The 17,630-nt window shown below is 38.3% G+C and overlaps 1 protein-coding gene across 4 annotated transcripts in view; it reads right to left on the bottom strand.

Moving 5' to 3' along the window:
• Positions 1 to 17,630, bottom strand: part of stxbp5a (syntaxin binding protein 5a (tomosyn)) — a 105,853-nt gene that overhangs the window by 4,167 nt on the left and 84,056 nt on the right. Inside the window, exons 16-26 of one of the 4 annotated variants that reach the window (XM_028040391.1) lie at positions 16,010 to 16,185; positions 15,610 to 15,735; positions 15,053 to 15,204; positions 11,006 to 11,068; positions 9,356 to 9,409; positions 4,710 to 4,760; positions 3,092 to 3,373; positions 2,594 to 2,963; positions 964 to 1,129; positions 725 to 836; positions 405 to 625 (exon numbers count right to left, since the gene is read on the bottom strand). In XM_028040391.1, the coding sequence (XP_027896192.1) occupies positions 405 to 625; positions 725 to 836; positions 964 to 1,129; positions 2,594 to 2,963; positions 3,092 to 3,373; positions 4,710 to 4,760; positions 9,356 to 9,409; positions 11,006 to 11,068; positions 15,053 to 15,204; positions 15,610 to 15,735; positions 16,010 to 16,185 (1,773 nt within the window). The remainder of the gene's footprint in view (positions 1 to 404; positions 626 to 724; positions 837 to 963; positions 1,130 to 2,593; positions 2,964 to 3,091; positions 3,374 to 4,709; positions 4,761 to 9,355; positions 9,410 to 11,005; positions 11,069 to 15,052; positions 15,205 to 15,609; positions 15,736 to 16,009; positions 16,186 to 17,630) is intronic. The other 3 variants (XM_028040393.1, XM_028040392.1, XM_028040394.1) reach the window with 3 other exon arrangements.

Genomic DNA, 17,630 nt, shown 5'->3' with positions numbered 1-17,630 from the left:
AGAGCAAACTGTTTCATCAGTTAAGAAAACGTGTCTTAATGGTGAACATTAAGATGTTTTAGAATTTTTTTTAAATAAAATCTGATCCATCACATCAAACCTAGAAAATGTACTGCACATTCAAATAAGGCACCTGTTCACTGTTGTGAGATGTAAAATGCAACCGGACTCTAGTTTTTGATTTGGTTTTTCACAATTTTTGTGCATATTGTGCCACAACAAATTTGTTTCTATATTTATTAAGTTATATCAATAAATCAGCAAATTCTGGCCACACTAAAAAAAAAACCAACATGCTAAGTTCTTTTAAAGATTTTTTTTTTTTTTTACATGTTTTTATGAGAGATTTCACAACAAGTTATCTTTTTTTTATTAATATTATTTTTTTGAACACATTTTCTTACATCATGGGCATGTTTGGAAAAAGAATCTGCGCTGGCCATCATGGCAGCTGTCCTCTCCTCCAGTTCACCCAGTTTTTGGCCTCTTTCGTCCAGCGCTATCCGAGCACGTGCCAGATCTCCGACCACACCTGAAGCCGCTCCCTTCATCCCCTCGATGCCACCTGGGCCGGGGATGTGCTGGGCCAGACTTCGAGATGCCTTCCCAGCTGCTAGCTCACCAACTTAGTGAAGCAGGAACAGGGTAGAGGACGAAAAAGATTATGTTGAGTCTGATTGCACACATTTAAGAGGAGAACATTTTTATGACAACTCTGGCTTACATAGTTCTTCTCTGTCAAGCGATTGCGCTCCTCCTCCAAAGAAACCTTTAAAAAACCCTCTGTTTGGTGCCTCTGGTGTCTCTACTGGTGTAAAAAGTTCACCCAGCATCTCCTAAAATATAAAAAGCTCTGTAAGTTGGATTCATTTTAAAAAGTATATAACATCTTTCTTTTTTTGCATTTTATAAAGTTTGCAGACACAACTAACATAAGAGTTGGTTCAACACCAGGTAACCTGCCTGTAAATTTTCACAGGTTTCTTGACTGTAAGTTATCCTCTGAATCTCAGTAGGCGAGCAAAGGTACATGGCCTGGCCTAGGTTTGTGAAGCAGAACGTCCTGGCTATCCGCATGTCTGTCAAAGGTAGGTAGTTTACATCCATGAGTGGTCTCAGTCCCGGCACACTAGGAAGGAGGCACAGAAGCAATAGAAATTATTTGAAATGAATGGATTATTAATAATTGTCCCCACCGTATCCAGGCTTCCTCAGCATTCAGAACTGCAACAGTTGTCTGCATTCCTTAGGTTGTCTTAGTGAGAGTCCGTATTTTATGATTTAAACATGATAAAGGAGTTTCGTAACTGCCTGAAACCTTTAAGTCCCCTGAATGTCTGAGCATTCTTTATGCACTGACAATTTGGAGGAGACGCACATAATGACACAAACACAGTAACACAAAGAAACAGCTGGACGTCCTCGCTTTGTCCACACAGACACCCGTATGGACGGCTGTTCTGTCTGTCACTTAAGGGAACCGTGATTGATGAAAACGACCGTCACACTGATACACCCCTCCTCAATTACAACCCGTCACACGCTGCATAGAAATCCACCTGCTGTCTGAGTGGAGAGTTTCCAACCTTGACAAATTCATTAGCTACAACGTTGGATACAATGCTTTAGGATACGGTTTGTTGAATGTGGTACACATCGTCTGCGCAATGTGCACAATAAAAGTGCATCCTGGTAAGTCAGACAGATCATACCATGACATGTTCCATAAGAGAGGAAAGCCACAAATGTGCATGCCAGTAAAGCTGGCCATTCACAAAGTGTTGTATTCAAAGACGTTTGAAAATTGAGTGGAGAAAATGTGGTACCATCTGTAATTCACAGTAAAGGCATACTATCAAAAACTGATAAATTAAAGTTATACATATTAAACTTCTAAAACTAAAATTATTGAAAGCTGATGTGTGGGTTACATATTAAGACAGTAAAAAATATATATATATATATTTGAGTATATTGTAAGACTTTAACAAACCAATAAAACAGGTGGCTTCATGTCACCTCAGCTAATTATATCGTCTGTCCTGCCTTTTAGGTCAGTGTTTATGGTCAGTGTGGTGCTCAGTAGCACCTTGCTGTGATAATAGAAACCTGCTGGCCCTGTGGAACGGTGTGGATCTGAGTACTTGATGTAACAACTCAACAGCAGGAAACAACTGAGGTCATATGCCTCGTCCAATCTGTGAATGCTGTGGAGCTCAGGCTCCATGGCTGCAAAGTTGCAGTCTGGTCTTTCCAAATTACCAGTTTTATCCAAAGTAATAACAATAACAAATGTTATTTGTAAGTCAATAACATTTGTAAGTTATTGACTTACAAATTATATATGTTGATACAGGTTTAATGGTGTCTAATGAAAACAATTTGTTGTACAATCAGTTAATTAAAAATCAATTTGCAACTATTTTTCCATTTTGGCACTAAAGTATGCTAAAATTGGCATAACATTTAAATGGATTTAAGAGGTTGTTTAATTTGAAGAAAGATAAAAACTTTTAATGGAAAAGAAAAGTCAAATCCATTTAGAATGTTTAAATTAATTGTTTGATTAACAATCCTTGGTTGAACTCCTTACCTGAGGGTCATTATGTGGCCGTTGGCACAAAAACAAGCCACGCACACTGACTGGTTCATCTGTACGACGTCTGCCCGTAAGATGAAAGAAGCCTCTGTGATACTGTGTTTGTAGATGCAGGTCTGGGAAGGAAGTGAAATGACCTTGGCCTGCTTCTCAGAGCATACCACAGCAAACTGGCTCTCATTGAGCTCCTGTGAGCTGGAAGGTGAAACGGAGACGGGCCGCCGCTTTCGGATCTTCTCTCTTTCTTCACCATCAGCTGTGACGTTGGGCTCACACCACGTTTCAAATGCAGAAGGTACCAGGGAACCAGCAGAGTCCAGAAAAGCCATCCGCATGATGCTTCCCTTGAGCCGTACCAGCATACCTGTGAAAAGAAATAGTCTGTCAAGCTTCACACTCGGCATCTCTGCTGCTGGTCTTTTGTACCGTTTATCTTACAGTTTAACTCTAATGTAATTTAATAAATTCAATAAGAAACTATTTGAAGTTTACCAGTAGGCGAAATGATAATTGGCTGCAGTTGCCGCTGCTCCCCTGCAGGTGGCAAAGTGAGTGCCAGAACTAGTACAGTCCCCAGCGAGGTGCCAACATATAGACAGGGCGTCAAAGTGCAGTCTCCCTTCCGGGCAAAAGTCTCACAGAAGTGGAACGAGCTGATGGCCTCTCGGGCTTCCTTGTCGATGCTGGTGACGCTGGAGGAGCGGGAGCGGCTGAAAGAGTTGTCCCGGTGGTCTAATGGGTTGGCACCCCGCGGTGGGCACACGGACAGGAGGACAGTACGGAGAAAACAGAGAGAGGTAAAGCACCTGCAATGCAGCAACATCAACTTAATCTGTACATTGCCTTGCACAAGTATTAATTTTCTTGAACCTTTTCCACATTTTGTTACATCGCAATCCCAAACTCAACTTATTTTATAGGGATTTAATCTGACAGACTGACACAAAGTATTACTGTAAAGTGCAAGGAAATGATATATGGTTTTCAAAAATGTTTTTTAAAGTTTCTTTTACAATTGTAGCGTAAATTTATCTGAGTGTTGCAAGGGCTATTATAACAACTGAATATGCTTTTAATCCCAAAAAGTCCACCGAAACACTGGCTGTGTGTTTAACCGTGATTTACACTTCATCTCAGCTTTATTTTGTCTGGTGTGTTCCATATGTTCATTAATGTTTTATACAAACGTATGAGAGTGAAGCAGAGTCACAATTTTTAAATTTAGAGGTAAATAAATAAATTAAAAAACTTAATTGTTCAAATAGTTTTTTCTTCACCTTTACAATTATGTGCTACTTTATCTCAGTCAATCGCATGGAATCCCAACGAAATACATTTGAATTTGTAATGGAGCAAATAGTGGACAAAGTTCAAAGGATACGCACAATAAAATGAAACATGAGTGAAAAAGCAGATATCTATTGATAATGTTGACGTTTAAATTCTTAACTGAAAAGCTTCTCATATATGCTTTAGATTGGGAAAAGATTATTTTTACTTAAAATTTTCAAAAACATTTCAGTGTCTTATATTCTTTCCTTTTGTATATCAGGCACAAAGATATTTTATATCGAATCAGAAGTTTAATTATTTAAGTTAACTAGTGATCTGAAACTAAACAATGTGTTGAACATGACAAACAGCTGAATGTCCCTGGAAGTAAACATTTCCATTTTACCAACTGAAAACCATTTTAATGTAAAAAAAAAAAAAAAAAAAAAAAACAATCACACAGAGAAAAGAAATACACAAATAACACAGAAGAAAAAGAAAGCTGCAAAAGTTACAAAAAGCTCTGCAGTGAGAAGGGGTGAGCAGTTAGCACCACTGACCTTTTATGAAAACCCCAATATAGTTAAAAAAAAATAAAATAATAATATTTCAACAATTCGGTTCTGCTCAATACATTTTAATTACGGCCAGATCAGTGCTACTTTTGACACATGCAAACTCAGGAGAACATCTGCACAGCTTGCCAATTTTGAGACTAAAAACCAGAGAAATATACTCCACTGGACTGATGGAATGTGGCTGAGTCCAGTCAGAGCAATAAAATCATACTGCAAATCATATTTAAAAAATTGTTTGGAGACACGAAGTCAAGGCTTACCCAAGTCTGGCTTTAGCTCAGTAGGTAAGCTTAATTTCCGTGACATCTTTGCTGGAAAAAAGAGAACATCCCTCTTTACAAACACACATCTAAGCTATGACACGGTGCCATGCAAAGCCAAGTATCCAGCACTGGACAAGAATTGTGCACAATGCCGAGACACACCTAAAGAAAAAAAAGAAAAGCTGCGACATGTTCCAGGGAATTGGTTTACTGACAAGAGGAGCCAAAATGCTTTACATACAAAAGTTCTACGTAAAAACCAGTGACGTGCGGTCAGGGGAGGCAGGTGAGGCAGTGCCTCACCAGCCATCATGGAAAGAAAGAAAATATATAATCATAAAGTAATTTAAATTGTTATATTCATCCGGTGGTTTGTACTAAAAAATATTTATTTTTCATGTAGCTTCACCAATTTCGATTTTTATTTGTTCAAAATCGCTGAATTTTCTTATTTTCCCATTCAAATGCTTGGAAGCGATGCCGGTGAGGCAGCAGCGAGCTCTGCCTCACCTTGGATTGCGCAACCCCTGGCTCTGCGCTGGCTGCTAAGCGGAGAGAGCATGTTGCTGTACGGCGTCAATAAAATGGTTTAAACAAATTTAATATGTGAACTTATTTCCAATAATTTAGCTTATGTATATAATGTACAGTGCTTTTTGTCACCAACTGTGTTTGTGTAACGTGTTTCGTGTAATGAGCGATTATAAACGGCAGAGAACAGGTTCGAGGTGAGGCAGGCAGTTCTCTTGCCTCATGGCAGGGGGCGCTCAAGATCCCAGACGTTCGTCTTGTTCACTCCTCAACTGCCGAGTAAGTGACAGCGAGCTAGGCTAAACGATTCGGGAAGCAAGTCAAGTGCAGCGATAGATTATAATGGAGATAGTGATTTTTTTCCTCTCGCTTATCCCGACTTTCGACATGGATGACTACATTACAACACTAAAAAAGTTTTCTCAAGTGGACTTTCAATCGAAGCAGGAGATAATAACCAAAGGAAGACCAACGCCGGAGCTGAAAGGTTTGTATGTGTAAGGATGCAGAAGTGAAACATAACCTGTAAACTGCTGTCAATCTATGCATCTATTTGCAAATCTGATTCTGATGACGTCAGTGCCTCACCAGCTATGAACCTCACCGCACGTCACTGGTAAAAACATAGTGGCAACTCCTATATCTCGAAGGCATGCTGTGACAGAACACAAAAACAGGGGACCTGTAGTTGTACAAATACCTAAAGAGAAGAGTAGTAAGACAGACCAAAACTGCAAGGGCCATTCAGGACTGTCATGCTAAAGAAGCATGCAGCAAGAACCAGAAAGTAATAATAAAGAACATCAGAAATGGAAGAAGACAGTGATAGTGGAAAAAGGTGATTCAAGTTCACTGGAGTGGTTTTACAGCTAGTTAAATAATTTTTTAACATAACATTTTGTGGAAGTGAAAAACAAATGACAGTAAATAAAGGCTAGAAGCTGTTTCACTCTCTGCAGTAGAAAGAAGAAGGAAAAAGATGCACAAACCAGTTTTATCACTCACTCACTGAGATATAACATTCTCTACATATTGTTTGAAGCTTAGATGTGTCAGTAGTTGACATTAGTGCTTTAATAAATGACCACTCTATTCCAAAAAAGCAAAAGTGAAATCTATACCGCTACCCTAAGAACAAATGAGGTTGCACGTGTGTATGTTTAAGATCCTTTATAAATAAAAGAAACTAAATTAATTCTTTCACTTTTAGAGCTACCATGCTGGATCATAAAGCATCATCTCATTTATGCCTATTTGTATAGAATTTTAAGGCGCACCATACTTCTGAAACAATGTGATCAGGTGACGTCACTAAGTTTATTAAAATTTAATGTTTTTTTTATTTAGAATTAAAACTGGCAAATGGCTTTTTTGCTAGTTACAGTTTAGAGGCATGTACACAAGTATTTGCACAATCTGTACACAACATTAACATGTCAACATGTTTTGCATGCATATACTAAAAAAAACAAAAAACAAAAAAAACCTTACTAAATTTCATCTGCATTGTATGGTGCAATTATTATCAAGATTGTACATCACTCAACTCAGTCACAAAATTTGATTGTTCTAGTATAAATCTTTCTCGACAGGAACAGAGTTTCTACATTGCAGCCGTAAACTGATGGTAAGACATCTACGTATGATGTTTTGATAACACCTTCAACATAAGTAAGACAAGCACTTATTCAGCTTTAGAGTTTGGTAACGATCAGCAAATGAGGGGCGACAGAAGCACAGCACTGCAGGAGTTCCAAGTTGTGCTGCCAGATTGTGAATTACCAGTACTTGAGCGTTGTGCACCAACAGTGCAAGCGCAGGAAAGCTGGTGGGACTGTACACTTAGGAGTGGAAGTCATAAAGGACACAAGAGGACTGCTTACTCAGTGATGAGGGCCTAGATTAAACATGGAGTCAGACAGGAAGTGGAGGTCTCGCATCATGAAGGTAACCAACATTACTCCTCATAGGCCTGATTGCAGTTCCCAAGTCAGTACTGGTGGGGCGTGATGGTTTAAACCCAGTTTTACTCTGTCAGTGCAGGTGCGCCTATAACTTTAACTTTTAGGTAGACAAGTGGTCTTCTCAGCCCCATGCCAGAATTCATTCATACCTTGTCCAAGTACCTCACTTACCAATCCACTCTGTAGTATCAACAGGCGGTATACAGACCTGTTATTGCTCAATCTCGTGTGGCTGAACAACGCTTGTCCCTCGAAGGAAAACTGCATGAAGCCACATAGCTAGTTTGCATGACAGAGACTGGTTTCTTAACAGGATTAACCAGAAGATGAAGAACGGCCATGCAACACCACCAACACAATCCAGAAAAGCTATCACTCTTGGAAGGAAGAAGTTTCCTGTGTTGAGCCAGTTATGCCCCAGGCTTCACTCCTGATGTCTTCTGCCAATTTCTTTAAGTTTTAGCTTCAACTAACAAAAATATAATAGTCTGACATAATAGAGTTGCAATCTTCTATAAACTCATGTCTATCTCCTGGTGACAATGTTTCCAGTGGAGCAAATTGCTGCAGCGTTTCCTGTGTTTTGACAGAAGGTATCTAGTATTATTCTCGCAAAATATTTTAACGCAGTTCCAGTCAATCCAGTGTACATAAAACTTACAAAGTTTTTATTCTGTCCTAAAAACTTAGCACTTTAGCTTAAATGTCAAATATTTTCTAAGTCCTGTATTAGTAGTGCTCTGGGCACATTCCTCCCACGCTGACCGTTTCCTGGAAATGTCTGAGAGCAGCGCAGACCAGGTCACATCACACACACAGACAGAAAGGTATGTCAGTCAATCCAGTCCCTCTTAATTCAAACATCACTGCAACACATAGAAAACTCGGATTGAAACGCTCAGTTATTAAATTTAATATTGCAGATACTAAACAGTTAGATAATGAAATGATCTATAGGTCTATCCTTCAATATAAGGTTTAGGGCCATCTCAAATGTGACACTACAGTTGTTGCAGACTTTATTTTTACCATTGACCAAAACACTGGAGATAAATGAATACAAAGTTGGAACAATGATGAGCTCTGGGGTTTCATACCATATTATAAACAATCATATCAGGACAGACGGCAAACGCAAACACACTTACAGTCTGACACATGTGCTACATACAAGTAGCATGCAAGATGTGTATCATACAACTAAGTTGTCTCAAAGCAGTTGCAATGTCATCGTCATTCTAGGTCATCCTCTGCTCCAAGAACTTTCAGTTTTCTCAATGTTATGTATTTTTTGCATTTAAATATATAAAAAAGAATGGTAATACTATATTTGACGGGTTGTGAATAAGACTGTCATGACAGCATGACAAAACACCTGTCATGAACATGAGTAAGTCTTCATGAATATTTATGACTGTTGTCATAAAGTGTCATTCGGTAAATCATGTCACTTGTAATACAAAGTTGACATTATTCAAAATGTCTTTGTTATGACAACTTGACATTAACCAAGAAATCATGATCTGACATAAATTTGTTATAAAAGTATTACTGATTAAACTTTAGCTTTAATAACATAAAGCTACACAATTTTTCAAGTTTAATCAGTAATACTTTTATAACAAATTTATGTCAGATCATGATTTCTTGGTTAATGTCAAGTTGTCACAACAAAGACATTTTGAATAATGTCAATTTGTATTACAAGTGTCATGATTTACCGAATGACTGTTGAATATTTATGACAACAGTCAGAAATATTCATGAAGACTTACTCATGTTCATGACAGGTGTTATGTCATGTTTATGACAGTGTCATGACAGTCTTATTCACAACCTGTCAATTAAAGTGTTACCAAAAGAATTTGTTGTATAAAAACAAATTAAGCCATCCACTTATATTGAAATGCATACAGAACAAAAAGGTAGTGGAACAGAAGCTAACCTTGACATACTTTGAACATTTGTTTTTGTTTCCTTCACTTAAATTATTTATTCCAAGTAGTATTTGCTGACTATAAACACCAAGGACAGAGAAAGTGTATTCACAACAAAGAAAACAAACAAAAAACAAAACAGAGGTACCAAATTGGGACCATATTTGTCCTGCCAACAGAGCCTCTTATGGAAACTTTGGGCCAGTCTTACCTCCTCTACCACCTCCATTGTAGAACTGTTGAAGATTGCTGTGTGACATCAACACTTTTGGGATAAGGGGAGGGGGAGTAAAGTACAGTAAATGTACAGTTAGAAACAACTTCTTGAGTCAGTTTAGTTCTAATGGGCAAAGTATCATTTTTAACTCAATAGTTCTTTAGAATATCAGTTGCAGTATCTTTTATAAATAATATGTTTTTTATGTATTTGCTAAAACTGTCACTATGTTGAGTATAATATGACAAAGATAGTCTGTACAAAAAAAAAAAGAGTTCCTCTGCCTCACCACTGTGGTATTACAGCCAGAGAAGATTGATTTGTTTACAAATTATATGTCTCAAGTTCTGTGGTCAGGACATAGAGTTATAATAAATATGCTAAAAAAAATATTTTTATCTAAATTACCAACTGCAGCTTTAATTTCAGCTTTTCATATGGGCTTGTGCAGAAGTGAAAAATTTGTGTGAAAAACAAAATAAGGAAACGTATACATAAAGTTTAAATTTCTTTACGTTGTGTACTTATGTAATTTTTAATTCTTTTTGAGCAATTTAGAGAATAACTGTAATTTAAAAAAAAGCAATCCATGGTTTTAGCCCACCAGAAAACCCTGATACATTTCTTAAAAACAAAACAAAACTTGGGCTTAGACCAAATGACTATATAACTTATGCTGGAAAGCCCCTTATCTCTCTCTTCACCATAAATTATGCATAGCAGACTGATGTATCGTACTGTGGGGTCTGATGGCACCAGACATGGGGGTTGGAACTACAATCACACCTGGAAACAGCAGGCAGACTTAGAGACGTGATTTGTATCTGACCTTTAAATTTCATCATTTTATCGCACAGACGCCAAGCTACCCATAATGAGATGAAACTGGGCCATTTTGTTTTCCAAGGGTACCAGCAATGTAGATTATGTGAATGCAAACAGAGGAGCATCTCTGCAAACCAGAAATCTGTATTTTGTTACAGCTTATAAAATCTGCTTATGCATTTGGAGGGATAGATGTAGTAAACCCAGACAAAACTTAAGGATATTGACATAAAATCTAAGTTGAGACTTAATTTGGATATTCTTGAAAACAATTTAAATGCATCACAGCGCTTTTATTATTTTTTCCATAATTATGCCATTACGCAGGTACGTGTTGCAAAAATTATATTTCTCTAACTGAAACAAATAATGCAAATTCATAGGTTTCTCTTACACATTGTTAAATGTAAAGCTGCATTCACTTTGCAACTATCAACAGTCACACTAAGCTCATATATGCTACAAAGATTTACAGTTTCCAAAAATATGGAGATCTTTTAAATAAATTAGAATTTTGTCTGTTGGACTCTGAGAAGAGGTTAATGAATATGTGTGGAAATGGGAATATATTGTATGGACTAAAAAAATTGTGCTGAGGATGAGTGAAACTGACAGTAAAGCAATGATATAACAAAAATGTGCACCATAAAGTTCCGCTTTAATAAGCAACAATTGAGAATATTATTTTCTGAAAAACATCAAAAAAGACTGATGTTTAATAACTGTTGCCTCTGTCTACATTGTATAAAATAATGCATAATTTGGACTTGTGATGTTTGGACAAACCTGCTTCAACAGACACACTGAAGGACAGGTTACCTGAAGTTGGAGACTTGCAGCGGTCCTCTGACGTGGCTGAACACTCGTTAATGTCACACAAGCCTACAGCGGAGCAGATAAAACACAAATTGGAATCTTTATTTTGAAAATGTAAACAATAAATGTCAGCTCAAAAAATGCAATAAAAATAAGCAAAATATACAAATAGATGTGTAGTTTTCTGCTTTGAAAAGAATGGAGTTGTTTTCATTCAGTTTGAATGTTTATTTCTCTTTTTGCCACATACATGTTTCCGTGTGCAGTCATGCGCATGTGTGACATTGTCCTATGAGGCAGAAAGCTAGTCAGACCGCACTCCCTCTTGGCACACAAACACAGCTGGACGTCTGAATACAACACAAGCTCGCCAAGCCTCGACATGAACCAGCCTGGTGCCCATAGTGACTCCAGATGTATTTATACAAGCATATTTTTGCAACATTGTGAAAATGAGGATGAATAAATTCAATATTTCCAGTTTTCGATAGTTGTTTTCAATAGCAATTGATGATGAATCATTATCATAAGGTCATCACTCAGCATGTGTGCAGTCCTTGCATTTCATTTCAAATTTCATTTCATTTCAACTTGCTAATAAAACAAATGGGAATTAGGTTTCTAGTAGGCAATGTATCCGCACTGCTGTTGTTCAGCACATGATGGCAGTGTGTCGACACTGAATCCAGTTACATGTTGCAGATACTTTGGAGCTCAGGGAGAGTAAAAACATGCAATGAAAAGGTACAGAAGCAGAAATGTGGAGACCATAAACAAAAATGGAAAGGTCGAGTTGTGAGCACTGAGTTAAAATGCTTTGTCATATATAAGCCTAGCACACTAGAGTTGGATAGCATCAACTTACCTGGCCTTGCAAAAGTGTTCATAACACTTGCCCCATTTCTTGTTTTGTCATGTTACAGTCAGAAAATGATGCACTGAATGGTTTTGATTTCTACCAAATAAAAATCTAAAAGATGTGCTATTCATATAGTGACCCTCTGTCACTCTAATACCTTTAACTAAAAAATACACTGCAGCCTCAAAGATGGAAAAAAAAAATTTATTAAAACTGTCCTCTTAATTATAACTTAATGTCAATATTAATACAACAATTCCCTGAAGACCTCAGCGAGTTGTTAGAGAATATTAGTAAAAAAGCAGCATAACAAAGACCAGCAGACATAACAGGCAGGTCAAGGATTCAGCCGCAGAGCGGTTTTAAACCAGGGTTAGATAATGAAACAATATCTCAAACTTTGTACAGAACTCTGGGCACCATTCAATCCATCAGCCGAAAATAGAAAGAGAATGGCAGGTCTACCAAGACATGCCTGTCTGCGTATAACTACAGGTTCTGCAAAGAGAGCATTAATCAGAGAAGCAGTCAAGAGGGCCATGGTAACTCAAGAGGAGCTGAAGAGACTCGCAGCTTACATGAAGAATTTGTTGACAGAACAACCATTTGTCTTGCACTTAACAAATCTGACCTTGATGGGAAGAAAAAAAATGCTGAAAGAAAGCAATAGGGAACCTTTCGTATTTCAAGATATCTAGGAAGCGGGAAATGTGAAAGAAGGGTTTGCTAACAACTAATTTGCTTATAACCAAAATGCTGTATGAAGAAACCAAACTCTGGACTTCACTCTATAAACAATGTGAAACATTACATTTGCAGCATCATGGGGTAGAGTATTGCAGCTAAAAACACTGCAATAGTGTATGAAAACCTCTTTGTGGTCGCAAAAGTCACCGTTTAGCAGGATAACAATAATAAGCGTACAAACAAAAAATGGAATGGTTTGATCAAAGGATATTTCTGTGTCAGAACGGCCTAGTTAAATTCACATCTAAATTCAACTCGGGTTGATTTGTAAAACTTGAAAATGAATGTTCATAGAACTCATTTATGAAATCTGACTGAATGAGTAATTCTGCTAAAAGGAATGGGCATATATTTTAGTCTTGATGTATAAAACTGGTACACATCAAATGACAAACCTTCCCACTCCACAGTCCTAAGTATCTCTACTACATAAAATGTGTGGCTGTAACTTGAAACGATGTGAAAAAAATGATTGGGAATTAATTTTTTTTAGCAAGCCACCGTGGATGCAGTGTATGCGTGTCTCATATTTAGATAAGTTTACAGATTAGATCAGGGACTAAGCACCAGTGGTGAAGTTTTCGAGGCAATGACAAGTCATCATGCTTAATGACAAGCTAAACCTGTCATCTTAGAAAAAAAAAAAAAATGCAAATTTGAATTAATTTCCTTTGGGATTTTGTGTATTAATATAGCCACCAGTGAAAGGCTGAAAAGAACAGAATAATATTTCTACACGCTTAGATTTATTTTTTATTACAGTATGAGTTTGTTCAATATTTGTTTTAATAGTCATTTTGTCATTGCATCATCATATTTACCTTGATCTATAATTTTTATCATGACATTTATTTAAAAAAAGACTATTAGTGTGCCTCATAAAGTATTTTGGTTTCACTTATGTTTTTATGCATCATTTTGTTTAAGCTTCAGGTACACCGTTCATGCACTTCTCAAAAAATAAAGGGGACCCTAAAATATCATCATAGATTGAAATGAACAGAATGTTGAAAATCTCTATTACATTATACTTTGAACATGCATTTGGAATAACAAAACTGATCAATGTGAAATAAAATCATTATCCTATGGTGTTTTGGGATCGGCCTGAAGTTGAAATTCCTCAAAATAAGTCAGACTTGGGTTGTGTGTGACCTTCCTGTGCTTATAGGACTTTCCTATAATTTATGGGCATGTTCCTGATGAAGTGACAGATGTTCCCTTGGCGGATCTCCTCCCTGATCTGGATTAAAGCATCGGTCAGGTCCTGGACAGTCTGTGCTGAAATGTGGTGTTGGTGGATGGAATGAGAAAACATGTGCTCCATTTGATTCAGATCTGAGGAATGTACAGGGCAAACCACAGCATCAATACCTTCAACTTACAGGGACTGCTGAAACACATCAGTCAAATGAGGCCTGGCATTTTCAGGAACTGAGGGCCCACTGCACCAGCATACGGTCTCACAATGAATACAAGAATCTTCTCCCGGTACCTTATGGTAGCCCGGGCATGTCTGGCTAGCACATGGAGGACTGTGCAGCCCTCCAAAGAAATGCCTCCCGACACCATTACTGACCCACTGCCAAACTGGTCATGCTGGAGGACGTTGCAGGCAGAATAAGATTCTCCATGGCGTCTCCAGACTCTGTCACGCCTGTCACGTGCTCAGCGTGAACCTGCTCTCATCCGTGAAGAAAACAGTGTGTCAGTGATGAATCTGCCAATATTGGTGTTCTCTAGCAAATGCCAATGGCTCTGCTCGGTAATGGCTTGTAATCAAGGACTCCCCTTGTGGACGTCAGACTTTCATGCCACCCTTATGGAGTCTGTCTCTGACAGTTTAAACAAAACATGCACATAGTGGTCTGCTGGAGACCATTTTGCAGGGCCCTGGCAGAGCTCCTCCTGCTCCTACTTGCACAAAGGAAGCTGTCCTGCTGCTGGGATGTTGCCCTCCTATGGCTCCCTTTCCTGGTCCACTGGCCTGTCTCCCCGTACCTCTGCCATGCTTTGGACACTGTACTGACAGACACTTCAAAGCCTTATAGCACATCACTTTGATGTGGATTGTGCAACATGCAAACATGACCAAGATGTCAGCCAGAAAGAATGAGACAGCCTGACAACCACTCCTTGTATAGGAGTTGTCTTGTTAATTGCCTTCACCTGTTGTCTGTTCCATTTACACAACAGCAGGTGAACTTGTTTCACATCGAGTGCTGATTGCTAGCTGGGCAGCTTGATTTTATTTACAGACTGTGTTATTTAGGTGTTCCTTCATTTTTTGAGCAATGTTCTATTTCTACATGTGGTGCCAGTCATTTAGTGTCTCATGGAAAAAAAACAACAACCTCTGTTTAAAGATCTAAAATCTTAATTTAGGTTGGTTGCAGAAATTTTTCCAAACTTTTCATCTTTCACATGTCTTCTTTGTCCTTTACCTCCCGAAGGCTGCCGTGTTTTTCTTGGCGACCGAGGCTGTCTCTGGTAAGGATCATTGGATCCATAAAGCTCCACTGTTCCCAGATTGAGAACTACCGTTTTCTGGATGTAGTCCACCACTGTCAGGCCGTTACTGTTGCCAAACACCAATCTAGGGAGCAATTGAAGCAAAGATGGAGGGAGTGGACGAAGCACAAGGGCAAGAAATTTAAGAAACAAGGATAAAAACACATAGATTAGAAACAAAGTTATCGACTCATCAGCCGGGTTAAAATGCACAGTACACTTAAGATTCTATGAAGAAAAAACATATACATATTAGAAACTATGCATCATTTTCCATATACATTTCAGTTGTTCGCAACTTTATGTTGATCAGTCGCATGAAATGCCTGTAAAAAAGGCTAATGTTTGAGGTTGCAAAGGGACAAAAAAATACGACTAGTTTTATCAGGCAATATAATAGCATAGAACGTTTGTTAATATCAAACAAAACCTCTAGATAAAGACGAAACAGATTCCAGTGTTCTTACAAACTCTCTGTGTATCCACTTACAGGCCATAGGAGGAATTCATCGCCAGACTTGTGATCTGCTGAGGAGGCTCTCCACTCACCCACACTGACTGGACCACCAAATCCACCTGGTAGCCTGGAGACTGCTTCAAAGGAGAACTTCGCACTCTGTAGAAGAGACAGAAAAAAAAGGAATGAGAAAAAGGCAAAAGAAGAGCACAAAAACAAGAGAAGTACAAGTGGTGCAGCTGGATATGTGTAGCAGATGAAGCTCTGTGTGAGAGGAGTAGATGGGGGTTTGTGGCTGAGAATGCTTGAAGCCTCTGAATAACTCTGTGCAGCTGTGCTTGAGGCTGAAAGCAAGACTTGTGTGTGTTCATGTGCATGCAAGTGCTCCTACTTCTTTCATGTGAGCCCTTTTCTATGCACGTCTGTCTCGTACTTAAGGCAGGGTATGTTGCCTCCGTCAGAGTTGTTGCTGCTGGTAGAAGGGTGTGAAGGTGGGCCGCTGGTCTGAGGGGAGGCACCAGGGGTGGGATGTGCCGATGTTTGTTCGCCACCTCCACCATCTGGAGACTCTGTTTCGTTCAGCTCGTACTGCATTCGCACCTCTAGTAACTGCAAACACACACAGATGTGCACAGAAAGACAGCAGAGATGAGAATATATTAGCAAATCTCAGGGTTCCTATGCATTTTCAATTTTATTTTCTGTCAAATTTCATTCTTTTTTTTATGATGGGGGTTTTGAAATTTACAGATTAACATATAAAGTGTTTTCTGGTACTGTAGATACCACATTTATACTGTGTCTTGCAAAATTATACATACACAGCAACCTTTTCTCACTTTGACAGAGCTCTGTATACTTGGATCCCCCAAAGATTATGTGCTATTTAATCTGTATAAAAGTAAGACTTCATAAAATTGCTAACTTAACTGCAGATGCATTTATTGGTCTTTAATAGATCAATAAACATGGCTGGCAGGTCAGAGCACATCTTTAAATAATTTCCCTGCTGGGATGAATAAAGTAATTCTATTCTATTTAAAGCTACTAAAACATGAATGCCCGTCTAAAGTAAGAGGGCATGGGAAGTTTTAGTCAGAGAAACAGCCAAGAGGCCCTTCATAACTCTGAAGGAGCTGCAGAGATCCACAGCTCAGGTGGGAGATAATCTGTCAACGGGACTATTTATTGGTCATACACTCCAAAAATCTGCCCCTTATAAAGGCCCTGGACGAGGTAAACCAGTCTAGAAAGGAAGCCATAAGAAGTCCTATTGTTTGCCACAAGCTATTTTAGAGTGTGAAAAGGCAAACATAAAGGAAATGCTCTAGTCAGATAACATCATAACTGACTGACAGCACCTACAATGCTAGGTGTGGTGAAAAATTGATGGGTAAGAATGGCCTAGTCAAAGTTCAGACCTAAATCCAATTGAGACTCTATGGCAAGGTTTGAAAACTGTTGTTTACAGGTTCTGCCCATCCACAATGACTAAGCTTGAGCTATTTTCCAAAGAAGAATTGGCAACAATTTTAGGCATGGCTTAGACTGTGAAGGTGCCAGAGCTAAAATTGCAGCTCAAGTTGGCTCTACATCATAAACACTTCAGAAGGCCGAAGACCAATGCAAGCTTTTCAGAAATATAAACAGAATTTTATTTTAGTGGGGATAATACATTGTACAGCAAATGCAGCTGATAAGCTGCACAGATTTTATAGCTATAGGTAATTTTCCACTTTTGTCAGAAGCTGTTTTTTTTTTGTTTTACTTTTTCTACTTTCAATTTAATTTGCAAATTTATTAAAATTTCATTTTCCTTCAACTGCAAAATTAAGGGGCTACTATGAGTTGCACTATATAAAATTAAAATAAACAGCAGCAAAGTGTAAATGTGACAAAATGTGGAGACATTCACACATGGCTTTGTATGGCAGCACCAATTACTGTTGCCAACAATCCAACAATATCCAGCAACAGGATAATGTGATGATGAATGACATCTGCATGCATTCAGACAGTCGTCTCTGATCAAATGGATTTGTCAGTGATGGGTC

Source organism: Xiphophorus couchianus, chromosome 15, assembly GCF_001444195.1.
Source record: "Xiphophorus couchianus chromosome 15, X_couchianus-1.0, whole genome shotgun sequence".
Lineage (NCBI taxonomy): Eukaryota > Metazoa > Chordata > Actinopteri > Cyprinodontiformes > Poeciliidae > Xiphophorus > Xiphophorus couchianus.
The sequence above is the reverse complement of the archived record's forward strand: the minus strand, read 5'-3'. Positions and strand labels throughout refer to the sequence as shown.